This window comes from Rhagoletis pomonella, unplaced genomic scaffold (genome assembly GCF_013731165.1).
Source record: "Rhagoletis pomonella isolate Grant_MI unplaced genomic scaffold, Rhpom_1.0 Rhpom_scaffold_00006, whole genome shotgun sequence".
Lineage (NCBI taxonomy): Eukaryota > Metazoa > Arthropoda > Insecta > Diptera > Tephritidae > Rhagoletis > Rhagoletis pomonella.
In genome coordinates, this window is record NW_023458560.1 from 42,862,268 (window position 1) to 42,880,041 (window position 17,774).

At 36.8% G+C, this 17,774-nt stretch overlaps 1 protein-coding gene across 1 annotated transcript in view; it reads left to right on the top strand.

The window, feature by feature from the left end:
- Positions 1-17,774, top strand: part of LOC118740765 (Down syndrome cell adhesion molecule-like protein Dscam2) — a gene marked incomplete at its 5' end in the record, with an annotated part of 209,025 nt that overhangs the window by 156,309 nt on the left and 34,942 nt on the right. Inside the window, 4 exon segments of the mRNA XM_036472430.1 lie at positions 3,348-3,479; positions 7,339-8,276; positions 8,350-8,469; positions 8,793-9,217. Of these exon segments, the coding sequence (XP_036328323.1) occupies positions 3,348-3,479; positions 7,339-8,276; positions 8,350-8,469; positions 8,793-9,217 (1,615 nt within the window).

The following is a 17,774-nucleotide window of genomic DNA, read 5'->3' on the forward strand; positions in this document are numbered from 1 at the left end:
CCTGCCAACCACTAACTTGGTTCCCTTCTGCTGTTCCTCGGCTTCTAGCTACTGTCTGTACCTATGTACTTCCTTTCGTTTCTTCGCCACTTTGCAAGTGCCAGCGAAGAAATCCAACACTCCACTTTGCTTGCATTACTCGAGTCTACGTTGCAATACTTGAACTACTAACCAACCTAACTATAACTATGCGCTATGCAAGTGGCAACGTGACTCAAAATAAACCAGGGATTTTATTGCTGTCAGCCAAGTAGGAAGTATTGTTAGCATAGCTGTGGTTTTAGGAGCTTAAACTGGTAACTGCTTGCTGCTGTCGGTATTTATGTCGGCGGACAGGTGTGAAGTGAAGTGACAGGCTAAAGCTAAGGAGCTTGGTACGAATAAGAGGGATTGAATGCAGTGGGTGGGTTGCAGTGGAATGAAAATGATCAAAACGGGCTTAAAATATAGATATTTAGAGGTAAAAATATTAATAACGAATTCTTGAAAAAATCGGACTTCGCGAGGTATAAAAAGGAACGAGGAAGGGAAAAAATTAAAAAAAGTCGCTGCACCAGACTTTCCTGCGGCTGTGCCTAAATGTATACATCTTCGTCAGGTTGATACTTCAACTAAAGAATCTGAAATAACTGTTATTTTGGATTTATAAAATAATTTTTTATTTTAAATTTTGCATAAAAATTTCAAATAAAAATTTATTTCCAAATTTGATTTTGGGTGAAAATGAAATCGATTTGTATGTATCATTTAGTTGTAGAACTTTCCCTTCATAGTGAATTTTTCAATGACAGCTTTCAGTGTGGTTGAATCTGTATGATCCCCAAGCAATTACATTTTCGGGTGTGATTTATGAGTTGCGCCTCTTTTGAAACGGATGTGCGATATACACTTATGCTACTTTTTGTGCAATATGCACTCGCAGCCTTCTTATTTGGCTGAGTTCCCGTGTCACTTTGGAGCCCTCAGTTGTATGTACATAAATATGTACGGTGAGTTTCAGTGAAAATTGTGCAGTAAATCTTTTACCATTTATTGAAAATATTTTGTTTTATTTAAATTTAATAAGTTTTTTATAAAAATATAGTTCACACTATAACACAATGCATAAAACTCAAAGCTTCTAACTTTGTAACATCGACAAATTTTCTTAAAAATTTCACACTTTTGTCTCAGAACTTTTAAAAGCTTTTTTTTGGGTATGCAGTTTTTTAGCTGTTCGTTGATTTTTGCCATTTTTTTTGTGATAATGTTGCGAATTTTTTTTTATGAAAAAAAAAATCCATTTTTACATGGAAGAAAATGCAAACACTTCGAAGTTGCGCTAAAATTGAATGGGCTATAAAACTGCATACCCAAAAAAAACTTCTAAAAATACTGAATAAAAAATGTGAAATTCTGATAAATATTTTACGATTATTTTTTAATTGTAACGAATTTAGAAACTTTGATTTGTACGGATTTTGTTGTTATGTGAACAAATAAAATATTAAAAGAAAATGGAAAAAATTGAATGTACGCTTTGCACTCACACTCACTGTATATATGGTATTCATATTCCGCTAATAAAGGATGAATATGTAAGTTTGTATGAATTACAAATGCATCAAATGAGCGTGACGTGTTCACACAATCACACATCTACATATCAGGAAAATATGAAGTACTAAAGTTTCCTTCCGCTTGCATTGAGTGCTCTGCGACAGCCAGCGAAACACGCTCACATACTGGAGAGCTACTCAACAATGTGCGAAGTTACCCTGTGGGGAAAATCTCTAGTTCTGAACTGGGGCGCTTCTAGTACATTTAGACCCAGTACTGGTTCGCGATAAATCTCTTTTGCATGCAAGCAACTGGCGAATTTAACATGGCGATGTCCTAGGAAGTGTCAATTGCCCCCGCTGCATCCCTTTTTCGATAGTTCCGAACTAGCCGAAATTCTATAGTTCCGAACCAGTTCTAAAATCGGCAGACGAAAGAAAAAAGTGTCATGATTTTTCAATCTTTTTGGTTCTTCCGTGTGTGCGATCTTAAGTTGTTTTGGATGAAATGTGTTTTCAATTTGAAATTAAATTTGTTTTAATGATTGTAAGAAATGTACGTTTACATACCTTTAGCTGTAGCTGAGTTTGCAGAGGTGCTCTCTGTTATTTATTAGATTTCAGACTGTCCCAAGATGTTGAAATGTTAACACAAATTTTAGTTTTGTATTAGCAAGCTATGAAAAAGCATCTGCGAAGCACAGAATAGAAGCGTATTTGAACGAAAAAGCCGCTGAACACATATCTATGTAAAGTAAACAAGCCCTCCGCTGCATCCCTTATTCGATAGTTCCGAACTGGTTCTAAATTTGACAAATAAGATCTAGTTCGTTCTGCATCCGTTTTTCTATAGTTCCGAACCATTTCTAAATTCGTCACTTTAGATATAGATTTCTAGTCAAAAAAACTGAAAAATTAGTCTTTTAAAAGTACCACTTTTCGCCGATTTTCGACTGGTGGGGATCTAGTTCCCATCGGACAAGTTCCTTTTTGGCGACCTAGTATGGAACTAGAAATTTGATTCACTAGTCCGCGGTTTCCCTACAGGGATATTACACTATCTTACACTATAAATAGATATACATGCAAATGTATACATACACAGGCACATATAAATGTGCATATGTGTATGTTCCGAGTACTCCTTCCATTGCCTCTTTAAGCGCCTTTGCATTGCGTCCGCTCCAACAAGAGTGCACCCGGGCGTATACGTGATTGCTGTGTCCTTGCGCTTGTTTAGCGCATAACAATATGCCACTAAAAACTAACTGTTCGTGGGATAACTATGTATATGGTACGCAGCTGAGTTGTTTAGAACATCTTCTTGTTCGTTGGGTAGAGAGGCGGGGAGAAGAAAATGTTTCGCAAGTTTTGGATTAAGCGAAAAATACAGCCAGTAGCTAGAAAAATACAAATAAGTTGGTCGCAGCAGTGTTTCGACGGCGGCGGCAGCGACAGCGGCAATAACGCTAACAATGATTATCATTGCTGCTATTCTCCACAATTTAGTGCACTGCGATGAGCAACAATTTTCTTTGTCCACAAAAATTTGGTGAAACTTTTTCCGCAGAGCCACTTAAGAAGAGAATGAGCTTCGGTTGCGAACATTTTTCACCTTTATGCACAAGATTTTCTCTATGATATACATACATATATTTATACACTCTCACATATGTTTGTACACTTCTTAAACAATTTACGCCTCACTTCGCTTTGTTTGGCCACCACTTGAACTTTAATTTTCTTTTGCCACACTCCACCAATTTCATTTACGGTTTTCTTTTTTCTGCTCACTTATTTTTTTCACAGGTCGTGTGCACATCCTTGAAGATCGTAGCCTTAAATTGGACGACGTTACGCTGGAGGATATGGGCGAGTACAGTTGCGAAGCGGATAATGCGGTCGGTTCAATTACAGCCACGGGCACACTAACCGTTCACGGTGAGTTAATTGCTATCACTGTTGATGCATGGCTATGTGCCTTCGTTTGTGTGTGAAAGTGTGCTTTCATACGGAACTTTCTGACAATGCCACATAGATGCGTAGACAACAATGGTGCTATGGTTGGTTTTATATTTACCCATACACATACATACGTATACTCACATGTAGCTAAATGTCCATACATATGCACTCATATATGTCTACGAAAACTTGCGCTTGTGTATGTCCAAGCACATAAAAGTTTTATGGCTCATTTGAAGTGTATTTGCACAGCGCGTGCTGGCAAGGTGAGCAGAATCAAGTATTTGTCTGATGGCATGGTAAGTAAGTATGTAAAGGGTGCCAAAGTTTTGACCGCAGATTTGGTTGTCAAAGTTGAAGTTGTATGGATGCTTGGTGCTCTTACACAAATTTATAATGAGATTTCAAGCTAGGATTAGACAAGTGAGACATGAAAGATAAAAAGGAGAGCACTTTTTTAGTTCGAGATAAGTTTCATAACATCATAAGCTTAATGTTGAAAACGTAAGGTTGGCGATTTTACATACCGATTAAACTATCAGAAAGTCGAGACTCCTAAACAAAATTGAAAAATTAATATTGAAGCTAAGAAACTAAATAGTTAAATACATATATGCTTAGGTTTCACTAGTTGTTACATTTGTGGACAAAAACGCGTTTTTTCGAAAATGGTTGCACACTTATCTTAGAAAAAGCATTATCTGCAGTTTTGCATAAAGAACAATTATCTATCGCGAAATTGTATTTTAATGAAAACTTAAAAAAGATATACTATACAAGTAGTTTTTAGCAAAAAAAAACCGACTTACAAAAATATATATATATCTATATATTTCATGATTCAATGATCGGATCTATACCAAATTAGTATGGGACCACACTTCTGAGAAAAAAGTTTGAAATTTAGGTGAAAATTTGTTGCACTTTTTTGAAGTTTTCTACAAATTGTTAAACTTGGGTTTATATGGGGTTTGTTAGAGAAAGAACTGTATTTTAATTGAAAATTCTCAAAAATAAATAAATAAACATAAGTTGCACACAATATCACTTTGAAATGGCGTGCTATAGATATGACCGATACTGTATATGCGCAGTTGTGTACATATATAACGTATACGCCCCGTAGCATCATATACAATCAGCTAACACGTTTACTCTGCACGACTTAACTTAAAAGTCATATAATTTAAAAGTAATTAAATATTGACGTGGAAGATTTTTACACAGTATTCCTTATGCACATATATATTACTTTCTTCATATACATAAATATATACAAATTTTAGAATGAATTTAGAGTTTGCCAATAATAATTGTAAAAATGGAATTTTAGATTCTCAAATCATATGGCGTTCTCGTTTCTACAAAAAATTTTGCCTTCTCATTGCCCTCTTCTTAGTATTAGCGCGTAGAGGGCAAAGAGAAGGTAACATTTTTCGGTAGAAACTAAAACGCCAATAGTCATCTTTTACTCAATGTAATCTCTTTTCATTTGGTGGCACAATAGTTTTATTACACTAGATTCGTTTGTTTCGGCAAGTAGAACATTTTCGCCGATTAATTTTAACATTTTGTATCTTAAGTAATTAAAATTTAGAAAATCGTTAAGTTTCAAAAATTACAAAATAGCTGCCACAGATATTCCGCATGCATGCACACTCTATACACTACATATATGTTTTATTTGATGCTAACGTCCATTGCCAGATCAGTCGAGCCCTCTTTGCGCACAAAAAAGAAAAACTTTCATAAATGACTGTTGGTCTTCCAAAAAGAAAAAATATTTTTTTTATTTAATTTAATTTATAGAACTTACACATTTTCTTTCTTTTTTTAACCGACTTCCAAAAAAGGAGGAGGTTATCAGTTCGTCGGAATATTTTTTTTTGTTTTTTTTTTTTTATGTATGTTACCGCATAACTTTGGACCACGTCAACCGATTTCGATAATTCTTTTTGCATCGGAAAGCTAGTGTCTCCCATACTAATCCGGTTTAGATCCGATCATTGGATCATGAGATATATATATATATATACATATTTTTTTTATATGAGAATTGAAGTCGGTTTTTTTGCTAAAAATTACTTGTTTTAATTTATCTGTCTTATTGAATTTTTAAAAAGACAAATTTTTGTTTATTTTTTTTTTAATTTTTAGAAACTTTAATCTTTTAATTTAATTTTTTGTCTTGTTTAATTACATTTTCTTTTAATTTTAAGATCTTATTTAAAAAAAAAAATTGTAATTTCGGTAAATTTTCAGAAACTTGTTTTATGTATTTTATAAATTATGATTCTTTTCCTTTTTTAGTTTCACTTAATTTTAGGAGACTTATTTTATGTACATATTTTATAAATTAATTTTTTTCTTTTTTAAATAAATTTAATTAAAAAAAAAATATATTTTTTTTAATTTAATTTAATTTAGAGAACTAACATATCATTTTTCTTTTTTTTATTTAATTATTTTTTCCTTTTTAATTTGATTTAATTTTTCTAAAAAACATTTTTTTTAATTTCGTTTAATTTTTAGAAACTTATTTTTTAATTTATTTTTTTCTCTTTAATTACACTTCTTTTTAATTTTAAGATTTTGTTTTAAAAATATTTTTTTTTAATTTCATTCAAGTTTTAAGAACTTCTCTATTTTTTAATTTTTGCTTTTTACTTATTTTTGTTTTTTTTTTTAACTTTTTTCTTTTGGTTTTCTTAATATTTTTTTTCATTAATTATTTTTTAGTTTTAGATATTGTCATAAAAAGAAAGACAGTTTGTTTTAATTTCCGTTGATTTTGATAAACTTATTTTATACCATTTTTAATTTCAATTTTATTTTTAATTAATATTTCTTTAAATTTTTTATTTATTTTTTAACAAAAATATTTTATTAATTTACTCAATTATTTGGAACATATTTTTTCCTTTTTTAACGTTATTTTATTTTTAACAAACTTTTGTTTAATTCCAAGATTTTGTTGTCTTAAAAGGAAGAATATAAAACTTATTGCAAAAAGACAAACAGAATATCGCTAACACCTTCTCTTTTAATTAATTTTTTCAACAATGTCCTTTCTGGTGCCATCGTCAGATCCCTTGATGAGCACGGGGTCGAAGCCGATATAGTTAAATTCATATACTGCTTGCTCTTTAACAGCACTGTTAGCAGTTGCGGGGCGATGAAGCGGAGGAATCTCAAAACTTTTTTTAAACATCTTGTATCCCGCTTTTTATCTAGAAGCTCTCTTGGCTCGGCTATATTTTTGGCACACAGTGGTCTTCGTTAAACCTTAACAGCTACCGTTAGCGTTGTATCCAAAAAGGGCTGATGCTTATGGTTCCAGTGTGCCCCTGCTTGAAGCAACCATATACAGATGTGGCCAAAAATTTTACACTGGGTTATGTCGGGGATTTTATTGGACTTTCTGGGAGGAAAAAAAATTACTTCATGTTTGATTTTACAGGCAAAAATTTGACAACAACTAAGATTCGGGCTCGATTAGGAGTTTACGTATAAATTCGAAATGGTAGTCGATTATTGCTACGCCACTGAGAAAATTTCAATGCAATTGCAAATGTTCAACTCAGAACAAGAACACTGAAATAAACACCCTTTAGTTCATTGGCACCCACACCATCGGCAACATAAAAATTAATTACCTGACCGCACTTCAGCGCCATTTCAAAAACAGAAGAACACTTAGCAAGCATTTCTCAATGATTTGCAATAACATTTACCGCTAATAACAACTTATTTGCTTTACTCTCCTCTTCTACACACTACTTAACATTTCTCATGCACATCAACTTATTTTTTATTTACCCACTCTCTCCAACAGCGCCACCAAAGTTCAACATTCGCCCCAAAAATCAACTCGTCGAAGTCGGTGATGAAGTGCTCTTCGAATGTCAAGCTAACGGCTATCCAAAACCCACCCTCTACTGGTCAGTGGAGGGTAACAGTTCGCTGCTCTTACCCGGCTACAAAGATGGACGCATTGAGGTCACACTAACACCCGAAGGTCGCTCTGTGTTGTCGATATTGCGTTTCGCACGCGAAGATTCCGGCAAGGTGGTCGTTTGCAATGCACTGAATGCGGTTGGCAGCGTCAGCAGTCGTACCGTTGTTACCGTAGACACACAATTTGAGCTGCCACCACCGATAATTGAGTTGGGTCCCGTCAATCAAACGCTGCCGGTGAAATCGATTGTAATGCTGCCGTGTCGCACCAGCGGCACGCCAACACCACAAGTCTCGTGGTACCTGGATGGCATACCTATCGATGTGAATGAGCATGAGCGGCGTAATCTCTCCGAAACAGGCACACTTACAATAGCCGATCTGCAGCGCAATGAGGATGAGGGCCTGTACACTTGCGTGGCTAGCAATCGAAATGGCAAATCATCGTGGAGCGGTTATCTACGCTTGGATACGCCCACTAATCCGAATATTAAATTCTATCGCGCGCCCGAACTTTCCACGCACCCAGGTCCGCCGGGTAAGCCGCAGGTGGTGGAGAAGACCGAAGACACAGTCACATTGTCGTGGACGCGCAGCAATAAGGTGGGCGCATCGAGCTTGGTTGGCTATGTCGTTGAGATGTTTGGCAAGAATGAGACAGACGGTTGGGTGGCGGTAGGTGCGCGCATACAGAATACAACATTCATGCAGGTGGGGCTCGTGACGGGCGTGAACTACTTTTTTGTGGTACGCGCTGAGAACTCGCACGGTTTATCTTTACCCAGTCCGATGTCGGAGCCGATCAATGTAGGCATGGTAAGTGCGCGCGAGACAGAATAGTGACTGGACTATGCGAAGCTAATAGTTTTGGTATTTTCTTTTTTCGCAGCGTTTCTTCAATAGCGGCTTGGATTTGAGTGAGGCGCGCGCCAGCCTGCTATCCGGCGATGTAGTGGAACTAATTAACGCGAGCATTGTGGATTCGACAAGCATGAAATTGACGTGGCAGGTTAGTGCTAACGATCCTTACATTTCCTGGTATCGCTTTTTTTTTGCCGTCGCCTTAATGCAAGGATGTCAATGTCAATGTAGCTGCGAAGCGTGACAAGGCAATCAAGCGGCGCGCAATGTCTTCAATTGTCCTGTGAAAGGCGAACCAATTTGCACGGCAACTGCCTGTAGGTGGTCGAAAGCGAAATAGAGTGCCGACCGATTTAAATTACAAATTTTTCTTTTGCTTCTTTGGCTCTTTACTTTCTTTCGAGCGCTTGTTCCCTAATTTTTTGTTTGTTTGTCGCTTTATATCCCTATTTCATTCTTTTATCTTCACAGATAATCAACGGCAAATACGTGGAAGGCTTTTATATCTACGCGCGTCAATTGCCAAATCCACCAACTACCACCACCTCAGCGGCGAGTAGCAGCTCAAATGCCAATCCATTGCTAGGCTCACGTAGCGGCAGCTCATCGTCGTCGTCGTCATCGTCGCTGTCATCGTCAGCTGACGCTGCGACGGCCGCATTGATTTCGGCGAAGCCAAATATTGCCGCTGCCAGACGTGATGCGGCCGCCAATAATGCTGCCTCATCCACCGCTACCGCTGCCACCACATATCGCATGCTAACGATCCTGAACGGCGGCGGCGCCTCATCCTGCACGCTAAGTGGCCTGCTGCAATATACGCTGTATGAATTTTTCATTGTACCCTTTTACAAGTCTGTCGAGGGAAAGCCATCGAATTCGCGTATTGCGCGCACTCTGGAGGATGGTGAGTACTCAAAATTTAAATCTTCTCATATGTGTATGTATACTTGTATGTAAACATATAGTTATAAATAAGGATGCAAGTCATTTATTGGTGATTTTAAAGTTTAAATCATGGGCTTGATTCGATAGACGTATTCTTGACTTTCCATTATTGATTTTAAGAAAATTCATGTATGTTTTAAAATACTATAAGGAGAAGTAGGTACGCCGAGAATAAATTGTTTGCAGTGATCTATAACTTAGTCAAAGCTGGCAAGAACTGCTATGTACCTGAATTTAGGTTATTTCCTATTAGGTCGAAATTTTCCTTTAAAACGTTTGACGATATAGATGACATGATTCTTTAAAAGTTAAAAAATTTTCAAGGTTGCAATTCTTTAGATTAATTTTCATCATTTCGCTTGAGTCCTATGAAGTATGCAATCAGCCCCAAATTTATGATCCTACTACAGCAAGCACATCATACATACTTAAGCTACAATAGCCCCATTTTCGAGCGGAACATCAATTTACTTGATAAAATTGAGCGGAAGACGATTTCCTAGCACGATTTTTTCGGGACAGATGATTTCCAAAGATTAAAGAGCTTCACGATGCAGGAACGCTGTGTGACAAAGTTTTCTTTCCTTTGGCTTAAAGCATCCATATCCATATCGATATGTACATCGCGAGTCTGGAAACTTATCTACCGACGCACAGTGGTTCAAAATTGGCACTTTGTGTTCACAGTTCACTGGAGCCTTCACTTTTCACTAGACTTGATTAATTGTTTCTTTTAATGAAAGCTAATAAAATTTGAAAGAGACTAATTGAGCCCGATTTTTGAATTTTTGTTTGTTTCTATTAAATTTTTTAGAGCAAAATGCAGAAAATGTTGCAATTTTGAAAAAAAATCGATTCTCCTTTTGCAGTTATAAAAATGTTACATAATAAAAACCAGTCTAAAACAATTGTAGGGTTCTCCCAAAATTAAGAAAAAATTTGAAATGTTATACAAAAAATTGTCTCAAAAATTAATATTTTTTGATGGTTTTTATAAAAGAAAATGGGTTTGCAGTTTTATATATCATTGCAAAAGGCTAAGAGTTCGCGTTGATTTTTTAATGATATAGCAAACGCTTTTGTTAGCATTCTGATGTGCCAGCAGAAAAAAAACAATTATAAAAATCAAAGCGACCTCTTAGCCACTTGCGAATTACACATAAAACTGCATACCCAACATTTTCCTAGAAACTCAACTTTTTTTTAATTTTGGTGAATTTTTTTTTTAATTTTAAATTTTTCTTGTGAAATTTCTTCTTCGTTTTTGGGTAACCTTACAATGGTTTTCTACTAGTTTTTATTAAGCAACATTTATTAACAGGAATAGCAGAACCGATTTTCTTCAAAATTGCTATTTTTTCTGCACTTAGTACTAAAAAATTTAATACAAATAAACAAAAATTGGTCTCTTATTTCTTATTAGCTTCCTTTAAAAAAATTTATCAAATTGAGTGAAAAATGAAGACTCCAGTGAATTGTGAACCCAAAATGCAAATTTTGAACCACTGTGCGGCGATCGCTAGTATACACGGCTTACAATTGGACGCCAAGATTAGGTTAGGTTAGAAAGGCGTATATGAAGTGAGCATACTTCTACCTGGAGGCAAGTCTTCCCATAATGAATGCCCTCTGTTAGTACCAGGAGAATGCGGGGGGCGCATGGGATTCTTATATTGCCTGCATTGCCGATCCTTGGCTAGCCAACTCTACGGTTATTTCATTTCCTTCAGTATGTCTATGTCTTATGGCAATTTATTGTTCCACCTTTAAGCCATCATTTTTGAAGGTAACACCATCATTTCCTGTTCGTATGCCTCCGTCCCATTATTCTCTAATTCAAAATCTTATACGAATCTTAATCAGCCCTGATCCTATCCCGTAGCCCTGTTTTAAGTTCACCAAACTGAAGAACTAAATATCAGTTTTAAGGATAGATGTTCACTGGCGTATAACTTTGCATGCAGCTTTAAGGTCTTCTTTTCTATCAGATGTAGTTAGGATGAGAAACGACCTCAACCGGGGTGAAATAGTCACATCCAGTACACCGATGGCTTCAAGATCCATTAGCAGACTAAAAGAATCGGGCCTAGGAAATGCAACTCTGTCTTTCAAGCAGAGGCTTACGTTACAGAAATGCCTAAAAGAGTATTTAAACAGGGGTGAAAAACAAATGCATCTATGTTCATACAGCGGGGTAGCACTTTTCTCGTTGCCTCTAATCTAGCAGAAAATTTGTTACTGCTGCTTGTGTAACCCAGGGAAAAAGCTGTAAGTGCTTCTTGGGTGTTTACAGAACGATATTTCTGAAATAGTGCAGGGCTCTTTTAGACCCATTTCGGGGCCAGTTCAGCATTGGTTTAAGACCATTTCGGGACTATTTCGGGACCTGTTGTGGACAATTTCGGGATAATTACGGGCTTGTTTCGGGTTCGTTTGGAACTTACTTGTTCAGGAATATTTTATATTATATTAATCTCAATTAGTGCAGTTCAATTTTGAGACTAACAAGAGACCATTTTGGACTTTTTCGACTATTTCTGGTCCAGTTCAGTACTATTTCGTGATCATTTCGGGCCTAGTTCGGAATTATTTCAGGACCGTTTTGCGACCTGTTAGGGACGATTTCGGAACCATTTCGGATCTATTTTAGGATCGTTTCGGGACTAGACCTGGGCCATTTAACGCTAGTTCAAGGCTATTTAGGGCCTAGTTCGGGTTCATTTCTGGAATAATTCAGGACCACCTCTGGATTAGTTGAGAACTATTTCACGATCATTAGGGACTATGCGAACAACATTTCGGAACTATTAAGTTCGTGATCATTTTTGGAACTAGTTCGGAAATATTTCACGGGATCATTTTGGGATTAGTAAGGGACCGTTATAGAAGCACCACGGGACAGTTCGAAACTCTTCACGAAATTATACTGAAGCAAGAAAGTTCGCTAAAGCAATTTGGAAAGTCTCAAAGAAGCATTTATACTCATAGTAGCATTTCTATCTGTGGAAGCCATACGTTCCGCCATACTCAAGTGACTGGATCCTTTAAAGCAAAAGGCGATCACCGGCGCTCGACAAACCTTTTCCTTTCTATTCCTTTCGATTAGTATACATATAGCTGGCTTTGTAGCCTTCATAAATTAATGAAGCGCATTACCCTTTTAAATTGTACCATAAATAATTGTATTACTTAAGTTTATGAAAAGTATACTTTTCTTCTCTATAAGTATGCACTATCTACACTTCTGTTAACGCATGACTTATCGCAATGCTTCCATATGCACATTACAATAATACTCGAGACTAATAATAAAAAGTACAGCTGTAAATACATTTGCAAATAATCCCGCAATCGATACGAGCTATACTACTCTCCAATATTACTCAATACAATATCCTTGTTTTTTTTGTTGTAAACTTTTTCACCAACGACCCTTAAAACTACCTACCATTGATTACCCGCAGCGGCAACACCAGCGAGTAGTTGGAGCGGAAAAATGCGAGAATGGAAACCCAAACACATGTGTGCCAAATAGGCCTACAGCTAAAGACGCTACTCAGCGTTGAATGTACAGCTGATGTCGCATACCATCGATTGCAAATGAAAATGAATCGTCCTTTACACAATGAAAGTTGTTGCATCCGCCCCCTGTCCCTTACTTTTATTTTTTTTTGCAACTGAATTTTCCAATCATTTCTTTGCTTCAGCGTTACATTATGAAATTAGGTTATTGTTACAATGGGAGCGCAGCACAAAGGATTGGCAATGAAGCGCAAGAGGGCTGATGATTAGGACTTGCATAAATAAGTATGTAGTTGCTTGGAGGGTGAAAGTAAACCAAAGAGAGAGTGGAAGTGACGGTAGTAATGAGATTGGTGGTGGCGATCTGAAACTGTAAGCGAACAAGAGCGAAAATACTGTTAGGGTTGAGGGTAGTAGGGTGTTTAAATGGAGTGAGCTGAAGAAAAACATATGAAAAATAAGTATTGGTCCACAAACAAACATACATGTGTATGTACATTTGTATGTAAGTATGAGTATGAGCTTAAAATGCATTTCGGAACTGAGGTGTTTCTGCCGGCATTCGTTAAGGAAACATTCCTATGCTTTGCAAACAACTTTACCTATATCTACATACATATGTATGTATCTACATATGTGCATACATATGTACTTGTTCACACATATGTACGATGAAGTCTGTTCCCCACTCGCCCTAGCAGCGCACGAATTTAATGTTATAACTACTATTTACATAAAGTAAAGGAAACTACTGGCCTAGTGTCTTCAATTTATTTTAGTTTAGTACGTACAATATTCTGGCTGAGCGCCAAATTGGCAAACAATGAGAGCAGATGTTTCTTATGGAAAATATTTACATTGAATTTTGAAAGAAACTTATTGCAATGAAAGCGATAATGGTGAATATTTACAACATACAGCCTGAAAAGAAAATTAAACAAACTGATAACTAGACCAATCGCCAAGCGAAATAACGACATTATGGCCTTATTGCGTATGGTGTTGTTGCACCCCACCCAGATATGTAGATATAGCGACATAGAAAAAAATAAAACTGAAGAACGAGATATGTTATCTTATGTTATGCTTTATTATGTTCTGTTCTGTTATGTTATGTTAGTTATGTTATGTTTTATTTCTTTATGTTATGCTATATTATGTTGTGTAACGTTGCTCAACGCATTTCACCTCAAATCACCTAAAATAACCTCAGAAAATATTTGACAATCTGCTGATACATACATATTTTACTACTTTACACTGTTCTATAAGTGCTGAACTGAGTAGGTGGAAACTGTCAGCCACACTTATGGCGTTTTCTTTTCAAAAAATGTTGCTTTCCTAGTGCCCTCTATTGTAGTATTGATAACAAAGGGAAAGTTTCCGGAAACACTGTTTGAGCTTGGTTGAAAACTGGGCTTCTAGCTGCGGGCTGGGTGTAAACCCCAGTAAAACGGAGCTTGTTCTCTTTACTAGGAGGTATAAGTTGCCGAATTGCCGTCTTCCCTCAATGGGTGGTCTTCCTCTAAGGCTCTCTGACAGGGTGAAGTACTTGGGCTTGATCCTTGACAGTAAGCTTTCCTGGAAGCCTAACGTGCAGGAAAGAGTGAAGAAGGCTACAGTAGCACAGTATTGTTGTAGAGGTGCCATTGGCAAGCGCTTACAAGGCCTACATCGTCAGTGGCGCATTTCGAAGCACACCTACTCTTGCGCTTAATGCCATGTTAAATCTTGTGCCAATATATATAGCTGGCAGGGTTGCCGCTGCGCGCGCCGCAGCAAGGCTAATTGGGGTGGGCTTCACGTTCACCTCAAGCTAGGCAGTCCAGAATTCTAAAAGGCTTCGGGTTCCTACCTACTCGGACAGACCACTGCACCCCGGTTCTGGGTCCGAATTGATCTTTTACCGCCCACATCCCGGCGAGGGGAGACTGGGAGGGGTCCAGTATCTGTAATCTAGCACCTGTTAGCTTATTTACAGATGGACCGAAGCTGAATGGGAAGATGGGCGGGGGTGTCTTATGTGAAGAGCTCTCCATCAACCTGAAATTTAAGTTACCGGATCACTGTAGTGTTTTCCAGGCTGAGGTGGCCGCGATAAAAGAGGCTTCGGATTGGTTGCTCTCTAGTGTAACATCTGTTAAGGAGGTAAATATTTATTCTGACAGCCAAGCAGCCATCAGGGCTCTTAACTTCCTGGCGGTGCATTCGAAAACGGTGAGGGAGTGTTTTGACTTCCCTATCGATCGCGTCTGATTATTTCGCTGTTAAGCTTATTTGGCTTCCAGGCCACAGCGAAATCGCCGGCAACTGCATGGCTGATGAGCTCGCTAGGCAGGGAGCCCTCGAGGAATTACTTTCGGCGTTTGGTCAGCTCAGCGAGTGCTGGGCGAGGACGTTCGAGTGCAAGGTGGAAAAGTCTGTCTGGCCACGGGTGGGCCGTAGGCGTTCTGGGGAGCTCTTGAGACTAAGCAAGCTGCATCTCTCACTATTGGTGGGAGTGCTTACTGGTCACTGTGTGATTGGTAACTATGCCGTAAGGCTGAATGTCGTTGCTCCGTTTTGTACGAGCCCTGAGGCTGTCACGAAGTTTTTAGTGCGGAAGTAGCTTTTGATTAGACTATTCCCTATACATAGTGTGCTTTGTCTGCCTTCGACACTTCAGCTGAAACTTAACCAAGCACTTATTTAGCATAGATTCGCTACCCCTAATGCTGAAATACTTCTTTTACCCTTTTTAAGCGATAAAGGATCGACAAAAATGAATGTCATCCCAAAACTATTAGTTTTACTATGAAAAAGAGATTCCATTTAAAGTTCTCATTTATGTGAACGTGGTTTTTGAGATTAAAAGAAGTATTTAGGGAAATAAAAAATGATGATGAAGATGTCACAGTGCCAAAACCGGGTTTTTATTCAAAACAAACATATCAAAGAATGAAAGAAATACATTCCAAACTAAATTATCTTCTCACAATGTCGACAATGTCAGAGGAATCAGCCAACAAAAAAAGGGGTTTAGCTTGAAATTTATCGATATTATGAGTAAAAGTCTCTGTCCTTTTTTCTCCATTAGATACATAATTGCATCTCGATACCTAAAGGTGAAAAGGTGTCAAGTCCATTTTTTATTTATTTATTTTTTTATTTAGTTTTTGATGAACAATTTCAAAAAATGGACTTGGCACCTTTTCCCCTTTAGGTGACGATACATATATGCCTCACATATAAGACTTTAGCACTTAGTATTCATAGCAACAAAATTTCTAAGCTAAGACTAAAACTAAAAAGAAATTTTAGAATCTGCGAAAGTAGCTACTAAAATTAAGCGCGCAGAATGTTGCAATATATACATACATACATATGCATACATTTTTAAACATTTCTACTCGCTTTACAGCATAAAGTTCCATGACGGTACTGTGTCACTTACTTACCTACCAACTTAGCGCCACACAAAATTGCAGCAAAGTAAAAAATTTTAAATCAAACTCATTCCGTATTCATCACATTTCCACTTTGGAATTGCTTTCTCGCACTCCACAAACACATACTTGAAAGTTTGCAACCAGCTACACGCATACACTGACACTTACATGCACTCTTGCACAAGCTCTTACACCCTCCTCCTAGCGTAAGCTACTTCAGCAGCTGGAGTAAAAAAGACGAAGAAGCAACGATGTGGAGGAATTGCAATTGCAATTGCGAAAAAGATAAACAACAATTATTTTATATGCAGACACAAACACACACAAACAAACACACTTGCGTATGTGCAATTGATTTGCACAAAAAAAAACATACACTGCCGGAAAAATATATTGGCACAGAGAATTTTTTACGATGTATGCAACTATTTTTCCTTAAATTTTTTTTCCGAATTTTTTTTTATAAAAACATGGTATATACTGCAACAAGAAGCATCAAAATATAATTTTTAAAATTTGTGCAAGGCTGAGGAAAATTCAGTAAATTTTCATGCAAATTTTCAACTTCTTAATCAGATTTTTTAGAATTTGGTTGAGTATGCAGTTCTGTAGCCCAATAAATTTTATTATAATAAATTGCAAATTTGAAGTAGCTCTAGGACCTACCGTTGATATTTGGCAAGTTTTTTTCACGCAGATTCTTTTATGAAAAAAAAAATTTACGAAAATACTTTGTATGGAAAGAGTGCGAGATACCTTCAACAAAAAAATTCTCAAAAATTAACGCGATTTTTGACTAACCCCAAACTTGCAGTTTATATACTTAAATTTAATGTACTACAAAATCTGTTTAGAAAAATGAAAATTTGCATGAAAACCAATTATGAATTTAATTTAACACAAATTTTTCAAACAGGTGGCAACCCTTTTCCAAAATATTTTCTGTAGTAAAATTTCCTAAACCTTTGATATCCATATTGCAAAATTCAATTTATCTTATCAATTAAATTAAATAATTAAATTAAAATTTTCAAAGAGGTGGCAGCCTTCAACATAAAAATTTTCGGCTTTAAGCCTATTTAAACCTCTTTCTTTTGGCAGCCATATTGCAAGATTTACTTAATCTTATCAATTTACTTAAACTGCAATTTTCTAACAGGTGGCAACTCTCTAATATTTTTCTTTCCATATTTTAAGCTATACCTCTAGCAATGCACTTGTGAAAACTGCATTCAATTCCATGCATTAGTTTTCGAGTGATGCGCGTACAAGCATACAGACAGACAAATATTCTAAAAAGTGTTGATTTGGCTTCTGTTGCTCTAATAAAGACCTCTATATTAATTTTTCTTTAAAATTTTTGAATTCTTGTGAAAAATTCTCTGTGCCAATACTTTTTTCCGGCAGTGTAGCATACATTCAGGCGTTTTACCAGATATGCACATATGAAGGAGGAACTCAGCAGGCGCCATGCAAATAAGTACCGCACCGATGCGAACCGAAAGTGTTGTATACGAATGCTGCACTGCATTGGTGTGGTTGGTGCCTGCCGGCT